This window comes from Trachypithecus francoisi, unplaced genomic scaffold (genome assembly GCF_009764315.1).
Source record: "Trachypithecus francoisi isolate TF-2019V2 unplaced genomic scaffold, Tfra_2.0 Lachesis_group5, whole genome shotgun sequence".
Classification (NCBI taxonomy): domain Eukaryota; kingdom Metazoa; phylum Chordata; class Mammalia; order Primates; family Cercopithecidae; genus Trachypithecus; species Trachypithecus francoisi.
This window is the reverse complement of record NW_022681470.1, coordinates 146,522,025-146,547,363: the sequence shown is the minus strand read 5'-3', so window position 1 is coordinate 146,547,363 and position 25,339 is coordinate 146,522,025. Positions and strand designations below refer to the sequence as shown.

General features: G+C 50.4%; 1 protein-coding gene across 8 annotated transcripts in view; it reads left to right on the top strand.

Moving 5' to 3' along the window:
* The window catches only part of CELF5 (CUGBP Elav-like family member 5), a 76,847-nt gene extending 69,014 nt beyond the window's left edge, over positions 1 to 7,833 (top strand). For 2 of the 8 annotated variants that reach the window (XM_033198207.1, XM_033198201.1), the window contains exons 11-12: positions 1,476 to 1,619; positions 4,089 to 7,833. In XM_033198207.1, coding sequence (XP_033054098.1) covers positions 1,476 to 1,619; positions 4,089 to 4,216 — 272 coding nt within the window. In that variant the 3' untranslated portion in view covers positions 4,217 to 7,833. The remainder of the gene's footprint in view (positions 1 to 1,475; positions 1,620 to 4,088) is intronic. The other 6 variants (XR_004434078.1, XM_033198206.1, XM_033198204.1 and 3 more) reach the window with 6 other exon arrangements.
* The last annotated feature ends 17,506 nt before the right edge of the window (positions 7,834 to 25,339 follow it).

The window sequence follows — 25,339 nt, the reverse complement described above, 5'->3', positions numbered from 1 at the left end:
CTCCGTCTCAAAAAAAAAAAAGAAAAAAGGCTGGGCGTGGTGGCTCAAGCCTGTAATCCCAGCACTTTGGGAGGCCGAGACGGACGGATCACGAGGTCAGGAGATCGAGACCATCTTGGCTAACACGGTGAAACCCCATCTCTACTAAAAAAAAAATACAAAAAACTAGCCGGGCATGGTGGTGGGCATCTGTAGTCCCAGCTACTCGGGAGGCTGAGGCAGGAGAATGGCATAAACCTGGGAGGCAGAGCTTACAGTGAGCTGAGATCCAGCCACTGCAATCCAGCCTGGGCGATAGAGCGAGACTCTGTCTCAAAGAAAAAAAAAAAAAAAGAATTATTTATGGTTGGTATATTATGTTGTAGTTTAATTATCTGTGGTTTTAGGATATCTGGGACTGGGGACCAGAGAATTATCTTTTTATTTCACCTGATTTTGTTTCTGCATCATCTGAGTTTTGAAAATTATCCAAGGTCTGGGGAGTTATCCCTAGCTGGGGCTTGAGAAAGGGAAATTTATTAAAAAAAAATTCTTTTGGCTAGGCGCAGTGACTCACCCCTGTAATCCCAGCACCTTGGGAGTCTGAGGAAGGAAGATTGCTTGAGTTCCAGACCAGCCTGGGCAACATAGTGAAACCTATACAAAAAATAGCCAGGCTGGGCGCAGTGGCTCACGCCTGCAATCCCAGCACTTTGGGAGGCTGAGGCGGGCCAATCACTTGAGGTCAGGAGTTCGAGACCAGCCTGACCAACATGGTGAAACCCCGTCTCTACTAAGAATACAAAAATTATCTGGGCATGGTGGTGTACACCTGTAGTCCCAGCTACTTGGGAGGCTAAGGCAGGAGAATTGCTTGAACCCAGGAGGTGGAGGTTGCAGTGAGCTGAGATCCCGCCACTGCATTCCAACCTGGGCGACAGAGCGAGACTCCATCTCAAAAACAAAAAATAAAAAATAATTAGCGAGGCATGGCGGCTGAACACCAGACTTTTACAAATGAGTTTTATTTTGAAGTCTTATTATTATTATTATTATTGCAAAGATATCACCAAGTTTCCTTATTCTTCACACCCAGCTCATCTGACTTTTGTAGATGATCCGGAGTTTGAAGTTTAGGGAGGGATTTTCTGGAGGGTGTACTTCCTGGGGGTTTTCAGGTATCTAGGGTCAGAGACTGAGGGCTGATCTGGGCTTTGGGGAGTAGGGGATCCCCTGGGTCTTGTCAGTTACCTGGAGTCTGAGGATCATTTTGGTGCGGAGTAGCCCAGTGTGAGATCGTACGATGCAGTCAAGGGGTGGGTGTGTCCTGTCTCCCTCCCCAGCCCACGTCCAAGCCCCTTCTTTCTGGGTGTCTGGGGCACCCCTCTCCCGACAGCTGGAGAAGCCAGATGCGGGCTCCAGACCTGTGCCCCTCCCCCGGGGGGGTTCGCCTCCTCTCCTTGGGGGCTTTATGTCTTTCTCTCCCCCACCTGCAGGTCCCGAGGGCTGTAACCTGTTTATCTACCACCTCCCCCAGGAGTTTGGAGACACGGAGCTGACGCAGATGTTCCTCCCCTTCGGCAATATCATTTCCTCCAAGGTGTTTATGGATCGAGCTACCAACCAGAGCAAGTGTTTCGGTAAGTGGCCTCCGAAGACGCCGCCCCTCCCCATCCACCTCCCTCGCCTGCCCCGGGACAGGGAATGGGAGGGTTTGGGTCAGCCCCCGGACAGGGCTGTGCTGTAACAGTCACATTCACAATCAGAACCAGCATGTGTTGCCAGGCGCGGTGGCTCACGCCTGTAATCCCAGCACTTTGGGAGGCCGAGGCGGGCGGATCACAAGGTCAGGAGATCAAGACCACGGTGAAACCCCGTCTCTACTAAAAATACAAAAAAATTAGCTGGGCGCGGTGGCGGGCGCCTGTAGTCCCAGCTACTAGGGAGGCTGAGCCAGGAGAATGGTGTGAACCCAGGAGGCGGAGCTTGCAGTGAGCCGAGATCGCGCCACTGCACTCCAACCTGGTGGACAGAGTGAGACTCCGTCTCAAAAAAAAAAAAAAGAACCAGCATGTGGCCGGGCACAGTGGATCACGCCTGTGATCCCGGCACTTTGACAGGCTGAGGTAGGCGGATTGCTTGAGTCCAGGAGTTCAAGACCAGCCTGGACAACATAATGAGACCCTGTGTTTACAAAAGAAAATGTTTTTTAATTAGCTGAGCTTAGTGGCATGTACCTGTAGTCCCCGCTACTCAGGAGGCTGAGGTGCGAGGATCGCTTGAACCCAGGATATCAAGACCAGCCTGGGCAACATAGCAAGACCCCATCTCTACAAAAAATGCAATTAAAAAAAAAAATTAGCCAAGCATGGTGGTGCACACTTGTAGTCTCAGCTACTCAGGAGATGGAAGTGGGACCATCCCTTGAGTCCGTGAGGTTGAGGCTGCAGTGAGCCATGATCACACCACTGCACTCCAGCCCAGACAACAGAGCAAGACCCTGTCTCATATAAAAAGCAAAAACGGCTGGGTGCGGTGGCTCACGCCTGTAATCACAGCACTTTGGGAGGCTGAGGCGGGCAGATCACGAGGTCAGGAGATTGAGACCATCCTAGCTAACACCGTGAAACCCCGTCTCTACTAAAACCACGAGAAAATTAGCCGGGCGTGGTGGCGGGCGCCTGTAGTCCCAGCTACTCAGGAGGCTGAGGCAGGAGAATGGCATGAACCCTGGAGGCGGAGGTTGCAGTGAGCAGAGATCGCGCCACTGCACTCCAGCCTGGGCGGCAGAGAGAGACTGTCTCCAAACAAACGACAACAACAAAAAGCCCAAAACAACAGAACGAACATGTGTTGAGCACGTCCTGTAGGTCAGGCACTTTCCAGCCCAGCACAGAAGGAAGCTGACAAAAACCCTTTCCTTTCAGGGAGCTCAGAGTCTTTTTTGTGGCCTGGTAGATCACTCTCTGATGATAGAAATGTTCAATGTGGGAGCTGTCTGATACCAGAGCCACCAGCCCCATGTGGCTACTACACACTTGAAATGTGGTCAGGGCAAAAAAGAACTGACTTCTTTTGGTTTGCTTCTTTGTTTTTGCTTGTTTGTTTTTGAAATGGAGTCTCCCTCTGTCACCAGGCTGGAGTGCAGTGGCGCGATCTTGGCTCACTGCATCCTCCATCTCCCAGGCTCAAGCGATTCTCCTGCCTCAACCTCCTAAGTAGCTGGGATTACAGGTGGACACTACCATGGCCAGCTGATTTTTGTATTTTTAGTAGAGATGGGGTTTCACCATGTTGGTGAGGCTGGTCTCAAACTCCTGACCTCAGGTGATCTGCCTGTCTTGGCTTCCCAAGGTGCTGGGATTACAGGCATGAGCCACCATGCCTGGCCATGGGGTGGAGTATTTCTGATGGCCTCTGGACAGAGACTGGAGCAGAGACACTGACAGAGATGGAGAGAAAGGACAGACAGAGATGATACAGAAGGAGAGGGAGAGGAAGAAAAGACTTAAGACAGAGAGAGAGAGAGAGAAACAGAGACAGTTAGCCGGGCGTGGTCGTATGGGCCTGTGGTCCCAGCTACTCAGGAGGCTGAGGCAGGAGGATCTCTTGAGCCCAGGAGGTCAAGGCTGCAGTGAGCTGAGATTGTGCCCCTGCACTCCAGCCCGGGTGACAGAGTGAGACCCTGTCCCCTCTCCACCCCGCCAAAAAAAGAGAGGGACAAGGATGCAGATATATAGAATCAACTGGAGACACAGATCCTGGCTGGACAGAGGGCTTCGAAGGAGGCAGGCATCCTCCTGAGGGAAGGTGGGGAGAAAGTGGCCCTCCAGGACCCTCAGAAGCCCCACCAGGCCCCTATACCAGCTGGGAAGTCTCAGCACAGCAGACCCCAACATAAGGAGTGAGTGCCCCGTCCTCAGAGGTATACAAGTCCAGAGGTGTCAGAACAAAGCCAGGGCTGCTGTGTGTCCTCCGCCACACACCCCCTGGCCTGTGCGTGCATGCCTGCTCAGGACCCCGTGAGCCAGGAAGCCAGGGCCACAGCATAGGAACAAGCTGAGGACACCCGCAGTGCCGACCATGGAGGCCCACCCTGGTTTCTGCAGGCTTCGTGAGCTTTGATAACCCGGCCAGCGCCCAGGCAGCCATCCAGGCCATGAACGGCTTCCAGATCGGCATGAAGAGGCTCAAAGTCCAGCTGAAGCGGCCCAAAGACCCGGGACACCCCTACTGACCGCGCCCACAGCCGCCCCGAGGCTGTGGGCATGGCCCAGGTGAGCCGCCAGGCGGCCCCACCCCCGCCCCAGCCCCCCGTCTTGTCTGAAACCCCCTCCCGCGGCCCACTTCATGCTCCAAACCCTCCCCAGGTGGGGTGATGCTTTGAGAGGCTACAAGAAACCTCCGGGTTGGGTGAGCGGGGACAGAGCTGGATGTAGACACCCCCAAACCCTCTGTGGTCGGGGCTGGAGCAGAGGGTGGGAGTAGGGTAGGGACTGAGGTGAGCCAGGGCCCAGCCGAGTCGGCTAGGGAATCCTTCCCGGAGAAGGCTTTGAGGGATGAACAGAAGTTCACCTGAGAGGCCAGATTGGCTCTGGGGGTGGGGGTGTGGTGGGGAGGGGCTTCTGTCCTGTCCTATGACTCTGTTTTCCCTGCTGAAAAACCCAACAGCAGACAAAAATGTTAAGTGCCCACCCCAGACCCCAAACCCTAAGGTTGGACCCCAACTCGGAACCAGGGCTGGCACGTGGAAGGTGGGAACAGTGCTCAGGGCCCGGTCCAGTCGGCATTGACAGCTGCCAGTGTCTGCGCTCCATTTCCTCGAGTTCCCCTGGGACAAGCAGCCTCTCACTGGGTGTCATTCCTACCCAGTGAGTTGATGGAAAAGTGGGATTCGTGCCCCACCCGCCATCATGCAAGAAAACAAGCAAAACAAAACCCATAGTGTATGTTGCCATCAGGGCAAACCACTTTCTCAACATTTTTTTGTGGGGGGAGATGAATAGTAAACCTTGTGAGGCCACTGTGGAAACTTGACCGTGGGTCTCAAACCTTGATGAGCCTCATCTGTAAAATGGGCTCAAGAAAGTCATCTTCCCAGAGTCGGCGGAAACGGTCCAGCTAGGGAACGGAGCGGGGCATCTTTTCACAGCCGAGCCCAGAACCTACCACCTAAAGAGTTCTGGATGATTTGTTGGGATTTTTTTTTTTTTTTTTTTAAATCACTGTCGCCGTCGTCATCAAAGAGCCTTGCCTAGGGCCTGACACAGAGTAGGCGCTCAGTTAGAAGCTGTCTGGCCTTTTCACATTCTCCCGGGTCGGCACACACGTATTTGGGAGTATTTAACTGCACAGAACGCACCTTCGGGAACTGCCAACCAGAAGCAAAATCCAAAGCCACTGTCTGCGATCCCTTCACTTTTAACTGTCAGTCTGCACTTTTTTTTTTTTTAACTGAGCATCTATTATGTGCTAGGCACTGTCCCAGTGTTCGGGGACACAGCTGTGAATGAACAGAAACGGGAGCCGGGGGACAGCGGAGAAACCCTCTTCATGGACCTTAGATGGCAGGGGGTGGGGACGGAAAGACAGAAAATAAACAGAAATATCTGTCCGCAGCTGCCAGAGGAGGAGGAAACGGGCTTTGCGATGGTGACACTGACTTCTTTGAAAGCTGGGTTTGTTGGCCTCTGAACTCTGGCCTTTGTGGGATCTGTTCTTTTGGAAACGATGGGAGCCCTTGGGTTCCTAGATCCCAGCCTGGCCGGGTGGACTAGGGTGGGGAGGTGGTGTCCACCTGGGTGACCCTGTTATCACTCCCTGACGCCCATCCCTTCTCCCCCAGGTGAGGGTCCTTCCCATCCCAGGAGGGGTTTCTGCTTCCAACCGACCCAGGATTTTCCCATAAATTCCAACCGTTCTTTGGACACCAGCCCTTTCCTCCCCTCTTCTCCCCTTGCCCCGCCCCTCTACTGGAGGCCACCCGGAGTGGGGAGGGGCCTTTGGGGGTCTGTCCTGGGGCAGGGGGGAGGCTCCTGAATCGGGCACAGAAGTGTTCACACGCCCCCTGCTTTGGGAAACGCCCTCGCTTCTTCCCCACAAAACTTGGTGACTTTCCCCAAACTAAATCACACCTTTTCCTATATATATATATATATGCATATATATATAGATCTATAGGCAGTATATATATTTTTTGAGTACGGATCATGGGACCAAACTTTTCCGACTTCCTTCCATCCGAGTAGAGTGACCCTGGGCCGGTCACTCAGCGGGGACACAGGAAGGGCTGAGGTTGGCGGGGCCCCGGGCAACACGTACCAGGTGCCCCACCGCCCTCCCCCACCACCTCCGGCTGGCACATCCCACCAGGAACCCGCCAACACAATATACCTCCAGGACTTTTGGCACCCCCCACCACCGATTCCCCAGGGCCGTTGGGCTCTGCCAGCTTCAGTGTCCCTGGTCCCAGCTGCAGCCTCCAGACCCCACCTCGCCCCTTTGTCCCAGAGCCCTGCCCTCCCGGATGGATATAGGTACAACAGAGACGCTCTGGCCTGCCTCAGCCCTTCTCTGCTCCCCTGCCCGAGTCATAGCCTTACTCATGTGACCAGTAGCCCTTAGCTTTCCGTCGGAGGAGGGGCGGACAGGGTTGGGGGGAGCCCCCCCCGCCCCTCACCACCCCCTCCCAAGGCCAGGCAGCCATCGTCCCTGCCTTCGAATCACCAGCCTCGAATTTAAGGTCTTGTAACCAGGATTGCCAAGCGTAGTGGAAGACCCTACCTGGACTGGCCAAGCACCCCTTTAACTGGAGATGAACTTGATAATGACCTTCATACCTCTACAGAGATTTTTTTTCTTTTTTTCCGGTCTTTCTGAGCAGGTACAAAGAAGAAAAGAGAAGAAAAAGATGGGGGGGAAGAATCAAACCACAATGGATTTTTGTTTCCTAGTTGGGAGTGGGGTGGGGTGGGGGGTCTTTGTGGGGTGCCTCTGTACAGCTACCCAATCCGCAACACCCATGTCAAAGCACAGAATCAAGTTCGTTTGGACATCCAGCAAGGCCTCGTACCGAATGAGGCGCCAGATATCTTAACAAGCTCAAAAGAAACAAACATTTAAAACGAAAAAAAAAAAAAAAAAAAAAACAAGCATTTCCTTTTCTTCTTCTACCAAAATGTGTTGACTGACCCGGAGGGGGGGCGGTGGGGTGGGGGGAACCACACAGCAAAAAAAAAAAAAAAAAGAAAAAAAAAAAGAAAAAAAATAGAAAAGAAAAAAAAATCTTCTGAACCAACTTGTTTCGATATTCCAGAGTTTGATAATTGTTCGAGACACTCCTCTAGCGTGCCTGTGTTCCGTGTGTCCCCGCGTGCAAGTGTGTGCCAATCGGCCTCGAGGGGGCCCCACCCGTGTCCGCGGCGCCCGCCGAGCCCCCGAGGGCCTGCTTGGGAGTGCGTGCTGGTGTGCAGTTGTACGTGTCTTTCTGGTCCATGTTTACTGGCTGTAAATACCATTTTTATACTCCACATCGCAGACCTGCGTGATTTGTACGATGTACTTTATTTCTGCTACAAGTAATTTCATGAAGTTTCAACTTGCAAACTGACTTTTAGGACGAACCAATACACACACACAGAAAAGAAAGCAAAGAACTTGGAACTTTGGGTTGACTTGGTTTGAGTTTTGTGTCCAAGAAGATTTCCCGTGGCTGGAGAGGTCGGTGTTCCTGTTGCGTGTTTCAGGTGAGAAGCAGCAAAGCGTCTTAATGTCCAAAACGCCTCTCTTTGGTCTGAAAAGAAAAAAAAAAAAAAAAAACTAAAAATTTATTTAATAAAAGTTTTACTTGCTAAAGGGCTGACTCCTCTTTCTTTCCTCTCTTTCTCGTCCACACAGACCAGGTGTATCTGGCCCCATCCAGCGCCTGGACTGGAGAGAAATTCAGGTTTAGGGTGAGGGGTTGAAGGAGGGGATATTCAGAGATACCAAATAGAGATATAGATACCAGGAGCCGGGCGTGGTGGCTCAAACCTGTAATCCTAGCACTTTGGGAGGCCGAGGCAGGTGGATCACCTGAGGCTGAGAGTTCGAGACCAGCCTGGTCAACATGGTGAAACCCACCTCTACTAAAAATATAAAAAAACAACAATAACAAAAAAATTAGCCAGGCTTGGTGGCACACACCTGTAATCCCAGCTACTCGGGAGGCTGAGGTATGAGAATCACTTGAACCCAGGAGTCAGAGGTTGCAGTGAGCTGACATCACACCCCTGCACTCCAGCCTGGATGACAGAGTGAGACTCTGCCTCAAAAAAAAAAAGGAAGAAAGAAAGATACCAACTCTAATGATCTGGTATCTGGGATCTGTCTGCTCTACCAGATGTATTTGTTGATCATATTACAGTTTTGTTTTTGTTTTTGTTTTTGTTTTGAGATGGAGTCTCGCTCTGTCACCCAGGCTGGAGTGCAGTGGTGTGATCTCGGCTCACTGCAGCCTCAACCTCCTGGGCTCAAGCAATTCTCCTGCCTCAGCCTCCCGAGTAGCTGGGACTACAGGCACGCACCGCCACGGCCGGCTAAATTCTGTATTTTTTTGTGGAGATGGAATCTCACTATGGTGCCCAAGCTGGTCTCGAACTCCTGGGCTCAAGTGATCTTCTGGCCTCTACCTCCCAAAGCACTGGAATTACAGATGTGAGCCAACAGTTGTTTAACTAAGATCACTCTGGTCCCTGTCCTCATGGAGACAGTCCAGTGGGGGAGAGAGATACTATAGAATAAACTATACAATTTTGAAAAAAATGCAGGTAAAGTTCACATAACAAAATTTACCATTTTATTTATTGTTTTGCTTTGTTTTGTTTAAACAGGGTCTCACTCTGTTGCCCGGGCTGGAGTGCAGTGGTGCTATCTCGGCTCACTGCAACCTCCACCTCCTGGGTTCAAGCGATTCTCCTACATCAGCCTCCCAAGTAGCTGGGATTACAGGCGTGCACCACCACGCCTGGCTACTTTTTGTATTTTTAGTAGACATGGGGTTTTACCATGTTGGCCAGGCTGGTCTTGAACTCCCGACCTCAAGTGATCCACTCACCTTGGCCTCCCAAAGTGCAGGGGTTACAGGCTTGAGCCACTGTGCCCAGCCAGCATTTGCCATTTTACCCATTTAAAAATGTACACTTCGGCCGGGCGCGGTGGCTCAAGCCTGTAATCCCAGCACTTTGGGAGGCCAAGACGGGCAGATCACGAGGTCAGGAGATCGAGACCACCCTGACTAACACGGTGAAACCTCGTCTCTACTAAAAGTACAAAAAACTAGCTGGGCGAGGTGGTGGGCGCCTGTAGTCCCAGCTACTCCGGAGGCTGAGGCAGGAGAATGACGTGAACCCGGGAGGCGGATCTTGCAGTGAGCTGAGATCCGGCCACTGCACTCCAGCCTGGGCAACAAGAGCAAAACTGTGAAACTCCATCTCGAAAGAAAAAAAAAAAAGAAAAGAAAAGAAAGAAAGAAATGGGACCACACACTACGTGACCTTTCGTGTCTGGCCTCTCTCATGGAGCATGAGTTCCTCAGGGCTCATCCACGCTGTGGCCTGGGTCAGAGGCTCCTTCCTTTTCATGGCTAAGTAATATTCCAGTGTGTGGATAGGCCACATTGTCCTGATCCATCCTTCAGTAGATACCTGGGTTGCCTCCACCTCTTGGCTATTATGAGCCTGCTGCTCTGAGCTTCATGGACGGGTCTCTGCATGGACATGTGTTTTTGGTTCTCCTGGGTAGACACTTAGGCATGGAATTCCTGAGTCACATGGTGACTCCATGTTTGACCTTTGTGAGAAATTCCCAAATTGTTGTTGTTGTTCTTCCTCTTCCTCTTCCTCTTCCCCTTCTTCTCCTTCTCCTTCTCCTTCTTCTTCTTCTTCTTCTCTTCTTCCTTCTTCTTCCTCTTCTTCCTCTTCTTCTTCTTCTTATTTCTCTTCCTCATCCTCTTCCTCCTCTTCTTCTTTCTTCTTCTTCTACTTTTTTTTTTGAGAAGGAGACTTGATCTGTCGCCCAGGCTCGAGTCCAGCGGCATAATCTCAGCTCACTGCAACCTCCACCTCTCGGGTTCAAGCCATTCTCCTGCCACAGCCTCCTGAGTAGCTAGGATTACAGGCACATGTCACCACAGCCAGCTAATTTTTGTATTTAGTAGAGACCGGGTTTTGCCACGTTAGCCAGGCTGGTCTTGAACTCCCAACCTCAGGTGATCTGTCCACCTTGGCCTCCCAAAGTGCTGGGATTACAGGTGTGAGCCACTGCGCCCGGCTGCCAAACTGTTTTACTTTTCTTTTTTTTTTTTTTTTTTGATGGAGTCTCGCTCTGTCGCCCAGGCTGGAGTGCAGTGGCCGGATCTCAGCTCACTGCAAGCTCCGCTTCCCGGGTTTACGCCATTCTCCTGCCTCAGCCTCCCAACCGAACTGTTTTTCACAGTGGCATTTTCACCGTTTTACATTCACACGCACCGTTCCTGAGGGTTCCGATTGGTCCACACCTTTACCCACAGGTGCTACACAATAGATTGACTGATTGATTAATTGATTTGAGATGGGGTCTTACTCTACTGCCCCGGCTGGACTGCAGTGGCACAATCATAGCTCTCTGCAGCCTCGAACTCCTGGGGTTTAAGTGAGCCTCCTGCCTCAGTCTCCCTACTGGCTGGGACTACAAGCATGCACCACCATGCCCCGCGAATTTTTTAAGATTTTTTTTGTAAAGACGGGGTCTTCCTGTGTTGCCATTTTCAACCAGGCTGGGCGCAGATGTTCATGCCTGTAATCCCAGCCATCTGGGAGGCTGAGGCGGAGGGATTGCCTGAACCCATGAGTTCAAGACCATATGGGCAACAAAGAGAGACCCTGTCTCTACAAAAACAAAATCAAACAGACTGGGCGTGGTGGTTCATGCCTATAATCCTGCAGTTTGGGAGGCTAAGGCGGGCAGATCACGAGGTCAGGAGTTTGAGACCAGACTGGCCAACATGGTGAATCCCTGTCTCTACTAAAAAAAATACAAAAATTAGGCTGGGCACGGTGGCTCACGCCTGTAATCCCAGCACTTTGGGAGGCCGAGACGGGAGGATCACGAGGTCAGGAGATCGAGACTATCCTGGCTAACATTGTGAAACCCCGTCTCTACTAAAAATACAAAAACCTAGCCGGGCAAGGTGGTGGGCACCTATAGTCCCAGCTACTTGGGAGGCTGAGGCAGGAGAATGGCATAAACCTGGGAAGCAGAGCTTACAGTGAGCTGAGATCCGGCCACTGCACTCCAGCCTGGGCAACAGAGTGAGACTCTGTCTCAAAAAAAAAAAAAAAATTAGCTGGGCATGGTGGTAGGTGCCTGTAATCCCAGCTACTCAGGAGGCTGAGGCAGGAGAATCATTTGAACCCGGAAGGCAGAGGTTGCAGTGAGCCGAGATCACACCATTGCACTCCAGCCTGGGTGACAGGGCAAGGCTCCGCCTAAAAAAAAAAAAAAGCAATCAAACAATTAGCCAGGTGTGGCGGTGCATGCCCAGTTTTTTGGGAGGCTGAGGCAGGAGGATTGCTTGAGCCCAGAAGATCAAGGCTGCAGTGAGCTATGATCACGCCACTGTACACCAGCCTGGGCAACAGAGCAAGACCTTGTCTAAAAAAAAAAAAAAAAAAAAAATGTTCAATCGTGTAACACTGGTTTAAGCATTCTATTTTTTATTTTTGGGGTTTATTTATTTATTTATTTTTAAGACAGAATCTCGCTCTGTCACCTAGGCTAGAGTGCAGTGGCACAATCTCAGCTCACTGCAACCTCCGACTCCCTGCAACCTCCGCCTCCCGGGTTCAAGTGTTTCTCCAGCCTCAGCCTCCTGAGTAGCTGGGATTACAGGTGACTGCCACCGCGCTCGGCTAATTTTTGTATTTTTACTTGAGACGGAGTTTCATCATGTTGGCCAGGCTGGTCTCGAACTCCTGACCTCAGGTGATCCATTGGCCTTGGTCTCTCAAGTGCTGGGATTACAGGCATGAGCCACCGCACTCAGCCTGGTTTAAGCATTTTGTATGACTTAACTCATTTAACCCGCCCCAACTTCCTGAGGTGTGTTCCGTTAATAATATCCCCACTTTACAAGTTAGTGAAAGCCCAGAAAGATTAAGGGACCTGCCTGAGGCTGCACAGCAGTACTTGAAACCTGGCTCTCCCGCGTTCTCTTAGCTGCTGTGTAGTGGCCCAAAATCAAATGTATTAGATTAGAATTCAGGTTATTGTTTGAAATAGGCCAATTTAAGCTTTTAAAATTTAACCCAACGTTGTTAAACATTTAGAATGTGCACCCTTAAAATACACCAATTCAGGGCGTGGTGGCTCACGCCTGTAATCCCAGTGCTTTGGGAGGCCAAGGCAGGCAGATCACTTGAGGTCAGGAGTTCCAGACCAGTCTGGCCAACATGATGAAACCTCATCTCTATTAAAAATATAAAAATTAGCTAGGCGCGGTGGCCATGCCTGTAATCCCAGCACTTTGGGAGGAGGCCGATGTTGGTGGATCACGAGGTCAGGAGATCAAGACCATCCTAGCTAACATGGTGAAATCCGGTCTCTACAAAAAATACAAAAAATTAGCCGGGCGTGGTGGCAGACGCCTGTAGTCCCAACTACTTGGGAGGCTGAGGCAGGAGAAAGGCGTGAACCTGGGAGGCGGAGCTTGCAGTGAGCCAAGATCACGCCACTGCACTCCAGCCTGGGTGACAGAGGAAGACGCCATCTCAATAAATAAATAAATAAATATAAAAATTAGCTAGGCGCCTGTGATCCCAGCTACTTGGCTGTGGCAGGAGAATTGCTTGAACCTGTGAGGCTGAGATTGCATTGAGCCAAGATTGTGCCATTGCACGCCAGCCTAGACAACAGAGCAAGACTCCATCTCAAATAAATAAATAAATATAAAAAAATAAAATAAAATACACCAATTCTACCACTGAATGTCTCCTTAAGAATGAGCGAGGATGTGCTTAGGACAGAGGAACACTAGCTGTGCTGTAAGTGCTCATCTGAGGCATAGACTAAGTGACATACAGGGTGCGTTAGTTAGCTGTTGCTGCATAACGATTTACCCACTCCCCAGTCTGCCAGCTTAAAACACACATTATTATCTGACCTACACCATTTCTGTGGGTCAGGAGTCCAGGACTGATTTAGCTGGGTGGTTCTGGCTCAGGGTCTCTCATGAGGCTGCAAACTGTCTGCCAGGGCTGCTGCATCTGAAGGTTCGACTGGGTCTGGAAGAGCCACTCCCACGCTGGCTCCCTCACATGGCTGTTGGTGGGAGGCCTCAGCTCTCTGCCATGTGTGAATCTCCATAGTGGTGCTTGAGCATCCTCACAACATGGTGGCTGGTTTTTCCTGGAGTGTGATCCAAAAGAGAGAGAGAGAGAGACTGCACTGATTTTTTGTTTGTTTGTTTGTTTGGAGACAGGGTCTCGCTCTGCCACCCAGGCTGGAGTGCAGTGGCACAATCCTAGTTCAGTCCAGCCTTGAAATCCTGGGCTCAGCCAGGCGCGGTGGCTCAAGCCTGTACTCCCAGCACTTTGGGAGGCCGAGACGGGCGGATCACGAGGTCAGGAGATCGAGACCATCCTGGCTAACACAGTGAAACCCCGTCTCTACTAAAAAAATACAAAAAACTAGCCAGGCGAGGTGGTGGGCGCCTGTAGTCCCAGCTACTCTGGAGGCTGAGGCAGGAGAATGGCGTGAACCCGGGAGGCGGATCTTGCAGTGAGCTGAGATCCGGCCACTGCACTCCAGTCTGGGCGACAGAGCGAGACTCCGTCTCAAAAAAAAAAAAAAGAAAGAAATCCTGGGCTCAAGAGATCTCTCCGAGTAGCTGGGACTACAAATGTGTGCGTCACCACATCTAGCTTATTCTTTTATTTTTTATTTTTTTGTAGTGATGGGGTCTCACTCTATTGCCCAGGCTGGTCTTGAACTCCTCGGCTCAAGCAAGCCTCCCCCACTGGGCCTTCCAAAGTGCTGGGATTAGAGGCGTGAGCCACTGTGCCCAATGCATACATTTACTCTTTACAACTCTGGTAGCTTCCTTTCCCCCAAAGCACGCTACAGCCACACAGTAACGCCTTACGTCTATTGACCACCCGCTATGTGCAGCTTGTGATCAACTCTTTTGGTCCTCATCACAACCAACCAGCCAACAATGTAGGTTTCAATTATAATTCTCACTTTGCTGATGAGAAAACAGAGGGGCAGGTTTGTGCAGAGGTGAACCCAAGGCCACACAGTTGGTACATGGTGGAGCCAGGATTTGAACTTGTGCCCCGTTAATCCCTGCCTCGGTTCCCCTCCCTTCTCATTCACTGCAGGGATCACAGTTATAACCCACTGCTTATGTATGGGCTGGCTTGTTTGATGTCTGTCTACCGGACACAACCTTGCGGGTTTCATGACGGGATGGGATGAGTGCACAGTGTGTTTGGTTTTGTTTTAATGTTGTGTTTTTTCCTCCAAAATTGTTTATTATTATTAATATTATTATTAGTTATATTTATTAATTGTTATATTATTTATAATCATTATTTATTATTTATTTTGAAACAGAGTCTCACTCTGTCGCCCAGGCTGGAGTGCAGTGATGCGATATCGGCTCACTGCCACCTCCTCCTCTAGGGTTCAAGCAATTCTCCTGCCTAAGCCTCCTGAGTAGCTGAAAAATACAGGCATGGGTCACCAGGCCCAGCTAATTTGTGTGTGTGTGTGTGTGTGTGTATTTTTTTAGTAGAGACAAGGTTTCACCATACTGGCCAGATTGGTCTCGAATCCCTGACCTCAGCTGATCCACCAGCCTCAGCCTCCCAAATGCTGGAATTACAGGCTTCAGTCACTGCGCCCAGCCTGTTTTTATGTTGAGACAGGGCCTCCTTCTGTCACCCAGGCTGGAGTGCAGTGGCACAATCATAGCTCACTGAAGCCTCCAACTCCTAGGCTCAAGCAATCGTCCTGCTTCAGCCTCCCAAGTGTCTGGGACTACAGATGCATGCCATCACACCTGGCTAATTTTTTTTTTTGATATTTTTTGTAGAGACGGGGCCTCATTCTGTTGCCCAGGCTGGTCTCAAACTCCTGGGCTCAAACGATCCTCCTGCCTTGGCCTCCCAAAGTGCTGGGATTACAGGCATGAGCCCTTACGCCTGGCCGAGTTTTGTTTTTCTGTTCCCTGTTGTCCAGCACATCATACCTGCTTACTCTTAATAAATGCACTAAAAGCATAATGATTGAGTTTAGAACCAGACTGTCCCAGGTTTGAAACCGGGTTATAACATTTAATGGCTGTGTGACTTTGAACCAGCAGCTGAATCCTCTGGGGGTCAGTTTCTCTCTCTCTGGAAAATGAGGCCAATCCAGCCCACAAAGCGTTAATATTTATAAAGTCCTTTCTGGACTGGAGAAAGCACTGCAGAAGTTTTAAAATAAATCAACCCTTAAAAATTCACTTTCCTGGCCGGGAGCGGTGGCTCAAGCCTGTAATCCCAGCACTTTGGGAGGCCGAGACGGGCGGATCATGAGGTCAGGAGATCGAGACCATCCTGGCTAACACGGTGAAACCCCGTCTCTACTAAAAAATACAAAAACTAGCCGGGCGAGGTGGCGGGCGCCTGTAGTCACAACTACTCGGGAGGCTGAGGCAGGAGAATGGCATAAACCTGGGAGGCGGAGCTTGCAGTGAGCTGAGATCTGGTCACTGCACTCCAGTCCGGGCGACAGAGCGAGACTCCGCCTCAAAAAAAAAAAAAAAAAAAAAAAATCACTTTCCGGCCAGGAGCGGTGGCTCATGCCTGCAATCCCAGCACTTTGGGAGGCCAAGGCGGGCGGATCACTTGAGATCAGGAGTTCGAGACCAGCCTGGACAATATGGCAAAACCCCATCTCTACTAAAAATGCAAAAAAATAGCCGGGTGTGGTGGTGCGCACCCGTAATCCCTCGAGAGGCTGAGGCAGGAGAATCGCTTGAACCCGGGAGGCGGCGGTTGCCGTGAGCCGAGTTCCCACCAATGCACTGGAGCCTGGGAGACAGAACGAGACTCTTGGTTTTTTTGGGGTTTTTTTGTTTTTTTAAATCACTTTCCAGATGCTTTCTCCCCAGCGACCAGCAGGGGACAGCAAAGGCCCATGTCTTCGTTCAGGCTCGGTGCCTTGACTTGGAATGTGCAAGCATTTATTGAGCCCGGAGGGAGATGGTAAGGGGACTCCCTGTCTTCTCTCCTGGGACGCAAAAGTTGCCCAGTGCAAACCTTCTAGCCTGCAGGGTGGGCCCCGCGCCTCCTCCCCTATTCTCCCCAGTAACTGAATGTGGTTCGACTGCCAGGGTTTTTTGCATGTGTGGTTTCCCCAGCCTGAAACCCTCTGTTCCCACCCTGGAGGTGGGAGATGCTGGGTTGGGATGGAGACACTCCTGACCTGCTAGGCACAGGGTATAGCGTGACCAAAGACGGGTGTAGAAGTAGGAATCACCGGCCGGGCGCGGTGGCTTATGCCTGTAATCCTTGCACTTTGGGAGGCCAAGGTGAGCGGATCACCTGAGGTCGGGAGTTCGAGACTGGCTAGACCAACATGGAGAAACCCCGTCTCTACTAAAAATACAAAATTAGCCAGGTGTGGTGGTGCATGCCTGTAATCCCAGCTACTAGGGAGGCTGAGGCAAGAAAATAGCTTGAACCCGGGAGATGGAGATTGCGGTGAGCCGAGATGGTGCCACTGCTCTCCAGCCTGGGCGACAAGAGCAAAACTCCATCTCAAAAAAATAATAATAATAATAAATAAAAAAGAAGTAGGAATTACCTAGAATCCAAGTTAGAAAACAGACAGCCCTTCAATCATGGCCTCGAAAACCACACAAAGGACTGAAGCAGGTTGTGTGGGAGTAAAACTGAGGGCCAAATAGAAGCTGAATCCCACGACCAAGGGAGCTGGAGTCACTCACCTCTGGGTCCTCAATATTTGCTGATTGACCTAAGACGTGCGTGCCCTTAAGCCTTGCAGTCTCTCTCCAAGCCTCAGTTTCCTCATCTGTAAGATGGGGCTCATGATATATATATGTGTGTGTGTGTGTGTGTATATATACATATGTGTGTGTATATACATGTGTGTGTGTATGTATATATGTACATATATACATAATTTTTGGTTGGTTGTTTGAGATGGAGTCTCACTCTGTCGCCCAGGCTGGAGTGCAGTGGCATGATCTCGGTTCACTGCAACCTCCACCTCCCAGGTTCAAGCAATTCTCCTGCCTCAGCCTCCCAAGTAGCTGGGATTACAGGTGCGTGCCACCACACCCGGCTAATTCTTGTATTTTTAGTAGAGACGAGGTTTTACCATATTGGTCAGGCTGGTCTCGAACCCTGACCTCGTCATCCGTCTGCCTCGGCCTCCCAAAGTTCTGGGATTACAGGCGTGAGCCACCGTGCGCGGCCGGGGCTCAGGTTATTATGCAAATATCCAGAACTAGGCAGATCAAGATGAAAGATACCAATGATCCTGTCACGTTATAAGGCAAAATAGGATCTCCTCCCCAGTCAGAAAAGTGAACTCTCAGGCGTCACTCCTACTGGATTCCAGGTTTGTTAAACATTTATGAAGCACCTACTGGGTACTAGGAGCTGTTGTAGAAAAGTACTGGGGAGAAAGCGGGGAATGAAATATACAAAAATTCTGACCACGTCCACGGTGCCTCGCCCGCCCCACTACTTGCCCCAATCCTCGCAGAAACCGTTTCCAGCCCCGCCCCCAGCCCCGCCTTCTCTCCCCGCCCTCTCTTTTCTGAACCTACCAGAGCGAGGCGAAGGTGAGGGTAATCTACATATTCATGAAGGATCAGCCAATCCACAGCCTGAACTCGGATCTGTCTTCAGAGCCTAGTTGATTGTGACGTCAAAAGTGATGCATTACGTAGCCGGGCACGGTGGCTCACGCCTGTAATCCCAGCACTTTGGGAAACCGAGGCGGGCAGATCACCTGAGGTCAGGAGTTCGGGACCAGCCTGGCCAACATGGTGAAACCCCGTCTGTACTAAAAATACAAAAATTAGCCAGGTGTGGTGGCAGACGCCAGTAATCCCAGTTACTCAGGAGGCTGAGGCAGGAGGATCGCTTGAATCCGGGAGGCGGAGGTGGCAGTGAGCCGAGATCGTGCCATTGCACTCCAGCCTGGGCCACAGAGCCAGACTTCATCTGAAAAAAAAAAATAATAATAAAAACGTGATGCCTTGTGTGATTTTTAAAGGTGCAGCAGCCTCTCATGGTCTTAGTTTGCATATCTGTAAAATGCAGGTTGGGTCGTCAGGGACATAGAAACCAGTGCAGAACAGTGACGCTGAAATCGCTTTGCCACCCTGGGTGAAATCCAGGGATCCGTTTTGAGCGTTCACTCCATGCCAGGCACTTTACTCCAGCGGGGGCGCCCGAGCTCCTGCTTAGAATGGGAGCTTCAGCACCGGGGGTCGCGGACAGCTCCCGGCTCTGGTCCGAGGGGCTTCCGTGCAGGGATCACTGGGGACAAGGGCCTGAGCTTTTTCTGCCTGTCTGTCCTCCATCAAAGCCTCAAATGAACCCAACCCTAATCTCTGACAGCTAAGGGGTTGCTACTCAGGACAACACTGTCCTTCGTCCCCAATCCTGCTCCTCCCTCGTCGTCTGCATCTCAGCTGATGGCAGTTCCATTCTTCCTGGTGCTGGATCCGAACCTTGATGTTCTCCTGGCTCTTTTGTTTCTTGCTCAACTCCAATCTATCAGCAGGTCCTATCGCCCCTGCCCTCACTATTCCATCCTCAAACGCTCACTTCTTCCTGCTCCTCTGCCTGGGTCCAGCTCCATGGTTGCCCACCTGGACCTGTGCAATTGTCTCTTCCTTGGTCCTAGGCTCCACCCTCTTCCCCACAGTCTATCCTCCCTGCAGCAGCCACCAGAGGGGGGCTGTGAGCACCCGAGTTAGGGCCTGTCCCTCCTCTGCCCACAGCACTCCATGGCTCCCACCTTCCTCTGGGTCAAAGCCTCCCTGTGACCTCTAAGGCCCAAAAGACCTTCCCGGTCTCCTCCCTGCCCTGCCCTCCTCCTCTCCCCTCCTTACTCAATCTGTTGAAGCCACACGGGCCTCCTTGTTTTTCCTCAAAACCTGCAAACTTCTTCCCATCCCCTTTCCACTCACAGGACAGTCAGGGGTGAACAGAGGTGGGAAGTTAGCAGAGGTCTGACTGCACAGGTGTCATAGGCTGCAGGTACCAGGTGAAGACATTGGTCTTTATCTCAAAGGCACTAGGGAGTCATAAGAGGTTTTTTGTTTGTTTGTTTGTTTAGATAAAGTCTCACTCTGTCATGTGGGCTGGAGTGCAGGTGCAGTGGTGTGATCTTGGCTCACTGCAACCTCTGCCTCCCAGGTTCAAGTGATTCTTCTGGTTCAGCCTCCCAAGTAGCTGGGACTACAGGTGCGCACCACCACACCCGGCTAAATTTTTTTGTATTTTTAGTAGAGACAGGGTTTCACCATGTTAGCCAGGATGATCTCAATCTCCTGACTTCATGATCCACCCGCCTTGGCCTCCCAAAGTGCTGGGATTACAGGTGTGAGGCACCACATCTGGCCCATAAAAGAGTTTTTAATTGGAGCAGAGGGGGCAATCACATTTGCATTTTAAATTTTCTTTTAATTTTTTTTTTTATGTTTTAAAGAGATGAGGCCTTACTATGTTGCCCAGGCTGGTCTCAAACTCCTGGGCTCAAGCGATCCTCTTGCCTTGGCCTCCCAAAGTGCTGGGATTACAGGCGTGAGCCACCGTGCCTGGCCACTTTTCTAGTTTATTAAGGTGGAAGTTTAGATTATTGATTTGAGACTTTAAAAAATAAGCATTTAATGCTATAATTTTTCTTCTAAACACTGTTTTAACTGCATCTCACAAATTTTGATGTATAATATTTAATTTATTATCATTGAATTTTAAATATTTTCTTGTTTCTCTTATGAGTTCTTTGATCTAGGTTATTAAGAATTATTTGTTTAATTCCCAAATATTTGGAGATTTTTAAAAACATATATGTATGTAAGTGTGTGTGTGCATGTGTGTGTGTGTGTATATATATATATATATTTGTGTTGTTTGTTTTGAGACAGAATCTCTCTCTGTCACCCAGACTGGAGTGCAGTGGCACAACCTTGGCTCACTACAACCTCCACCTCCTGGGTTCAAGTGATTCTCCAGCCTCAGTCAGACTCCCAAGTAGCTGGGATTACAGGCATGCACCACCACGTCCAGCTAATTTTTGTATTTTTAGTAGAGACGGGGTTTCACAGTGTTGGCCAGGCTGGTCTCAAACTCCTGACCTCAAGTGATCCACCTGCCTCAACCTCCCAAAGTGCTGGGATTGCAGGCATGAGCCACCACACCTGGCCTTTTTACATAATATTTTTGTGATTTTCTTCTTCTTTTTTGGGAGGGCAAGGGGGAGATGAGAGAGAGGACAGAGAGGGTGGGAAGCAGGTGGGTGGGGGAAGAGGGGAGAGGCAAGGGGGCAAGTGGAAGGGGAGGTAGCAAAAGAGAGGATGGAGATGAGGGAGAAGTGGGTGGGAGGGACCAGGAGGATGAAGTGAGGGAGCAGGTGAAGGGAGAAATGGGAGAGTAAGAAAGAGAATGGGATATCTAATTTAATTTTATTTTGGTGGCCGGGCGCGGTGGCTCAAGCCTGTAATCCCAGCACTTTGGGAGGCCAAGACAGGCGGATCACGAGGTCAGGAGATCGAGACCATCCTGGCTAACATGGTGAAACCCCGTCTCTACTAAAAAATACAAAAAACTAGCCGGGCGAGGTGGCGGGCGCCTGTAGTCCCAGCTACTCGGGAGGCTGAGACAGGAGAATGGCGGGAACCCAGGAGGCGGAGCTTGCAGTGAGCTGAGATCCGGCCACTGCACTCCAGCCTGGGCAACAGAGCGAGACTCTGTCTCAAAAAAAAAAAAAAAAAATTTTATTTTGGTTAGAGAACAAAATTTGGATGATTTGAATGCTCTTAAATGTATTAAGGTTTGTTTTCTGGCTTATTTTGGTGAATATAATTAAAGAATATGAACTGGGTACCCATATGGGAGGGCACCCATGGGGAGGTTTCACCTTATTGGCCAGGATGGTCTCAAGCTCCTGACCTCATGATTCTCCTGCCATGGCCTCTCAAAGTGCTGGGATTACAGGTGTGAGCCACCATGCCTGGCCATTTCTTTTACTTTTAACTTATAGTTATCTTTATATTTAAAGTGAGTTTCTTGCTAATCATAAATTTTCTGTTTTTGTTTGCTAAAAAAAGGTCTCCATTTTTCTTTCATTTGTGAATGATTTCATTGGGTATAGAATTCTGAGTTGACAGTGTTTTTCTGCCAATACTTTAAAGATGTTACTCCATTGTCTACTTACTGGCATGGTTTCAGATGAGAATTCTGCTGTTATTCTTTTTCTTTTTTCCTTTCTTTCTTTTTTTTTTTCCCCTTCTTTTTTGGCATTTTAGCATTTTTAGTGTTATAGGAACCAGGGTGGGCAGGGTGGGGGGTGTGGTGCAGACAGAGGATCCTCACAAAGATCCAGGTGCTGGCCCAGCTCAGTGGCTGCTGCAGTTTTGATCACTGAAGTGACCCTCTTGGACCTCAGTTCTCAGAGTGGAAAATGTGGCTGGTCAACTGGGCATCTCTGGTGGGGGCATAGGTTGTGCTACACAGTGGATGGTCCACAGCCCAACCCATTGACTGGGCATGGCTGGGGGTCTTGTTTTTTCCCATCTGTCTTTGTCACTGTCTCTCTAATTCTCTCCAGTTATCCAGTTACTCTAATTCTTGCTCTGTTACCCAGGCTGAAGTGCAGTGGTATGATCACGGCTCACTGCAGCCTCGACCTCCTGGACTCAAGTGATCCTCCCACCTCAGCCTCCCAAGTAGCTGGGACTATATAGGTGCACATCACCATGCCCAGATGATTTTAAAACTTTTTGTAGAGGTGGGGTCTTGCCATGGTGCCCAGGCTGGTCTCAAACTCCTGACCTCAAGCAATCCTCCCACTTCTGCCACCCAAAGTGTTGTTAGAATTACAGCACACCTAACCTGTTATTCTCTCCCAACTCTCTGTTCCTTTTCTGAATGCAGTGGGTCTTTTCTTAGCCCCCCTCTGCTGCCTTCAACAATTTTCTTTTGGCCAGGTGAGGTGGCTCATGCCTGTAATCCCAGCACTTTGGGAGGCTGAGGTGGGCAGATCATGAGGTCAGGAGTTCGAGACCAGCCTGGCCAACATGGTGCAACCCCATCTCTACTAAAAATACAAAAATTAGCTGGCCATGGTAACCAGGCAGGCACCTGTAATCCCAGCTACTCAGGATGCTGACACAGGAGAATCACTTGAATCCGGGAGGTGGAGGTTGCAGTGAGCTGAGGTTATGCCACTGCACTCCAGTCTGCATGACAGAGTGAGACTCCATTTCAAAAACTATTTTTTTCTTTATTTTTAATTTTCTGCATTTTGAATATATGTCTGGGTAGTCTCTTAGAGGATATTTATTCTGTTTGGTGTTTTCTGAGCCTCCTGGATCTGTGAAAATTATTGACCATTCTCTGTGAAAACATTCAGCTGCCCTCCCTATTCTTCCTTCTCCTCTGGGATTCCAATTACACCTGTGTTAGATCACCCACTCTTCACCTGCAGCTCCTGGATGCTCCTAACCTGTCTTTAACACCTCTCTAATTCTTGCTTATCTTTTTTACAAACAGAGCAGGCTTTGGGCTTGGTATTTGGTTAGCGTATGATAAGGTTGAGGAGGTTTTTACTGCATTTATCTTTGGACCTGCCCTCGACTCATGGCAGACTATAGTGCTGGGGAGGCGTTATTCTTTTCTCTTTACATATATCTAAGTCTTTGAAAACGAACAGTTTAATCCAAAGAAAAATCTTCACTAATACTTGGACACAGACAAAATGAGAAGGGTGGTCTGCGAGTGACAGCCTTGACAGGCTGCCCTAATCTGGACTTTGGTTTTTCAGCTAGGGAAACTGGCATGGAGTGGGTAAAGACTTGTAGACCAGGCCAGGTGCCGTGGCTCATGCCTGTAATCCCAGTACTTTGGGAGGCTGAGGTGGGTGGATCACCTGAGGTCAGGGTTTCCAGACCAGCCTTGCCAACAAGGTGAAATCTCGCCTCTACTAAAAATACAAAAGTTATCCACGCATGGTGGCAGGTGCCTGTAATCCCAGCTACTCAGGAGGCTGAGGCAGGAGAATCGCTTGAACCCGGGAGGCGGAGGTTGTGGTGAGCCGAGATCACATCATTGCACTCTAGCCTGGGCATCAAGAGTGAAACTCCATCTTAAAAAAAAAAAAAAAAAAAGATGTGTAGACCTGGGTCCTCTGTCTTTGGTATTGGGGGATAGGACCCAGGGTAGGGGGTACGGCGCAGACAGAGGGTCCTCACGAAGATCCACGTGCTGGCCCAGCTCAGCAGCTGCTGCAGTTTTGATCACTGGGTTGACCCTCTTGGGCCTCAGTTCTCGGAGTGGAAAATGTGGCTGATCAGTTGGGCGTCTCTGGTAGGGGCATAGGCTGAGCTACACAGTGGACAGTCCACAGCCCACCCCATTGACCGGGCACGGCTGGGGGTCTTATCTTTCCCATCTGTCTTTCTCACTGTCTTTCTCTCTCTCTAACTCTCTCCCTGTCTGTCTCATTATCTTTATATCTCTGTCTTTCTCCATCTCTGTTTATCTCCCTCTAAATCTCAGTGTCTCTCCTTGCCTGTGTCTTTGTCTCTGTCTCTCTCTCCTTTGTCTCTCTCTTGCATTCTTTCTGCATGTCTCTGTATCTCTGTCTTTCCCTGCCTCTCTGTGCATGTCTCTGTTTCTCCGCCTCTCATCTCTCTCTTTCCGTGATGTCTCTCTCTGTTTCTTTCTCTTCCTCCCTCCCTCTCTCCTCCTTCTCTCTCTTCCTCCCTCTCTCCCTTTCTCCCTCTCCCTCTTTCCCTCTTCTCCCTCCCTCCATCCCTCTCTCCCTCCCTCCATCTCTCTCTCCTTCCTTCTCACTCTCCCTCCCCCCTCCATCTCTCTCTCCTTCCCTCCCTCCATCTCTCTCTCCCTCTCTCCATCTCTCTCTCATTCTCTCTCCCCCTTCTCCCTCCCTCCTTTCATCTCTCTCTCCCCTTTCCTCCCTTTATATCTCTCTCCCTTTCTCCATCTCCCTCTCTCTCATTCTCTCTCCCTCCCTCCATCTCTCTCTTTCCATCTCTCTCTCCATCTCTTTCTCTCTCCATCTCTCCATCTCTCTCTCATCTCTCTCCATCTCTCCATTTCTCTCTCCATCTCTCTCTCTCCATCTCCCTCTCTCTCACTCTCTCTCCCTCCCTCCATCTCTCTCCATCTCTCCATTTCTCTCTCTCCATCTCTCTCTCTCCATCTCTCTCCATCTCTCTCATCTCTCTCCCCCTTCTCCCTCCTCCTTTCATCTCTCTCTCCCCTTCCCTCCCTCCCTTTGCCTCCCCTCCCTCCCTTTATCTCTCTCCCTCTCTCCATCTCCCTCTCTCATTCTCTCTCCCTCCTTCCCTCCATCTCTCTCTCCCTCCCTCTCTCCATCTCTCTCTGCCTGTCTCCATCTCTTTCTCTCTCCATCTCTCCATCTCTCTATCTCCCTCTCTCTGTCTGTCTCCCCCTCCTTCCCTCCATCTCTCTCTCCCTCCTTCCCTCCATCTCTCTCTCCCTCCCTCTCTCCATCTCTCTCTCTCCCTCTCTCCATCTCTCTCTCCATCTCTCTCTCTCTCCCTCTCTCCATCTCTCTCCCTCTCTCTCTCTCTCTCTCTCTCTCTCTCTCTCCCTTCCCGTTTGAAGGTTGCCTCCCACATCTGCCTTCCGCCAAGGCCCGGGCTCTGACCCGCCGTCTGAATGCCTGACTCCAACCACACATCTGTGGGGTAATTGTCTCCTACAACCACAAGGTACTGAGGCAAATTATAGTGACGAGGCGGGGGCCTCCATGTGGGCGAACTGCGTCCGCTGGGCCGGGCTTTGCTGGCCTCAGCTGGGCAGGATGGCCGAGGCATGGCCCCACTAGGGCCAGGAAAGCTCACGCCAGGCCCTTCCCCTCGCCCCTCCCCACACACGAGCCCATCCTTTGCCAGGCCTCCATCTTTAGTGCCAGGATGAAAATGCCTTTTGTGAAAATCAGCAGGAAACTCCAATATTTGCAAAACCCTGACTTTCTATTCATGCATACATTCGTGCATTCAACAGATCTGTTACTGAGTGCCTACTCTGAGCCAGGCACTGTT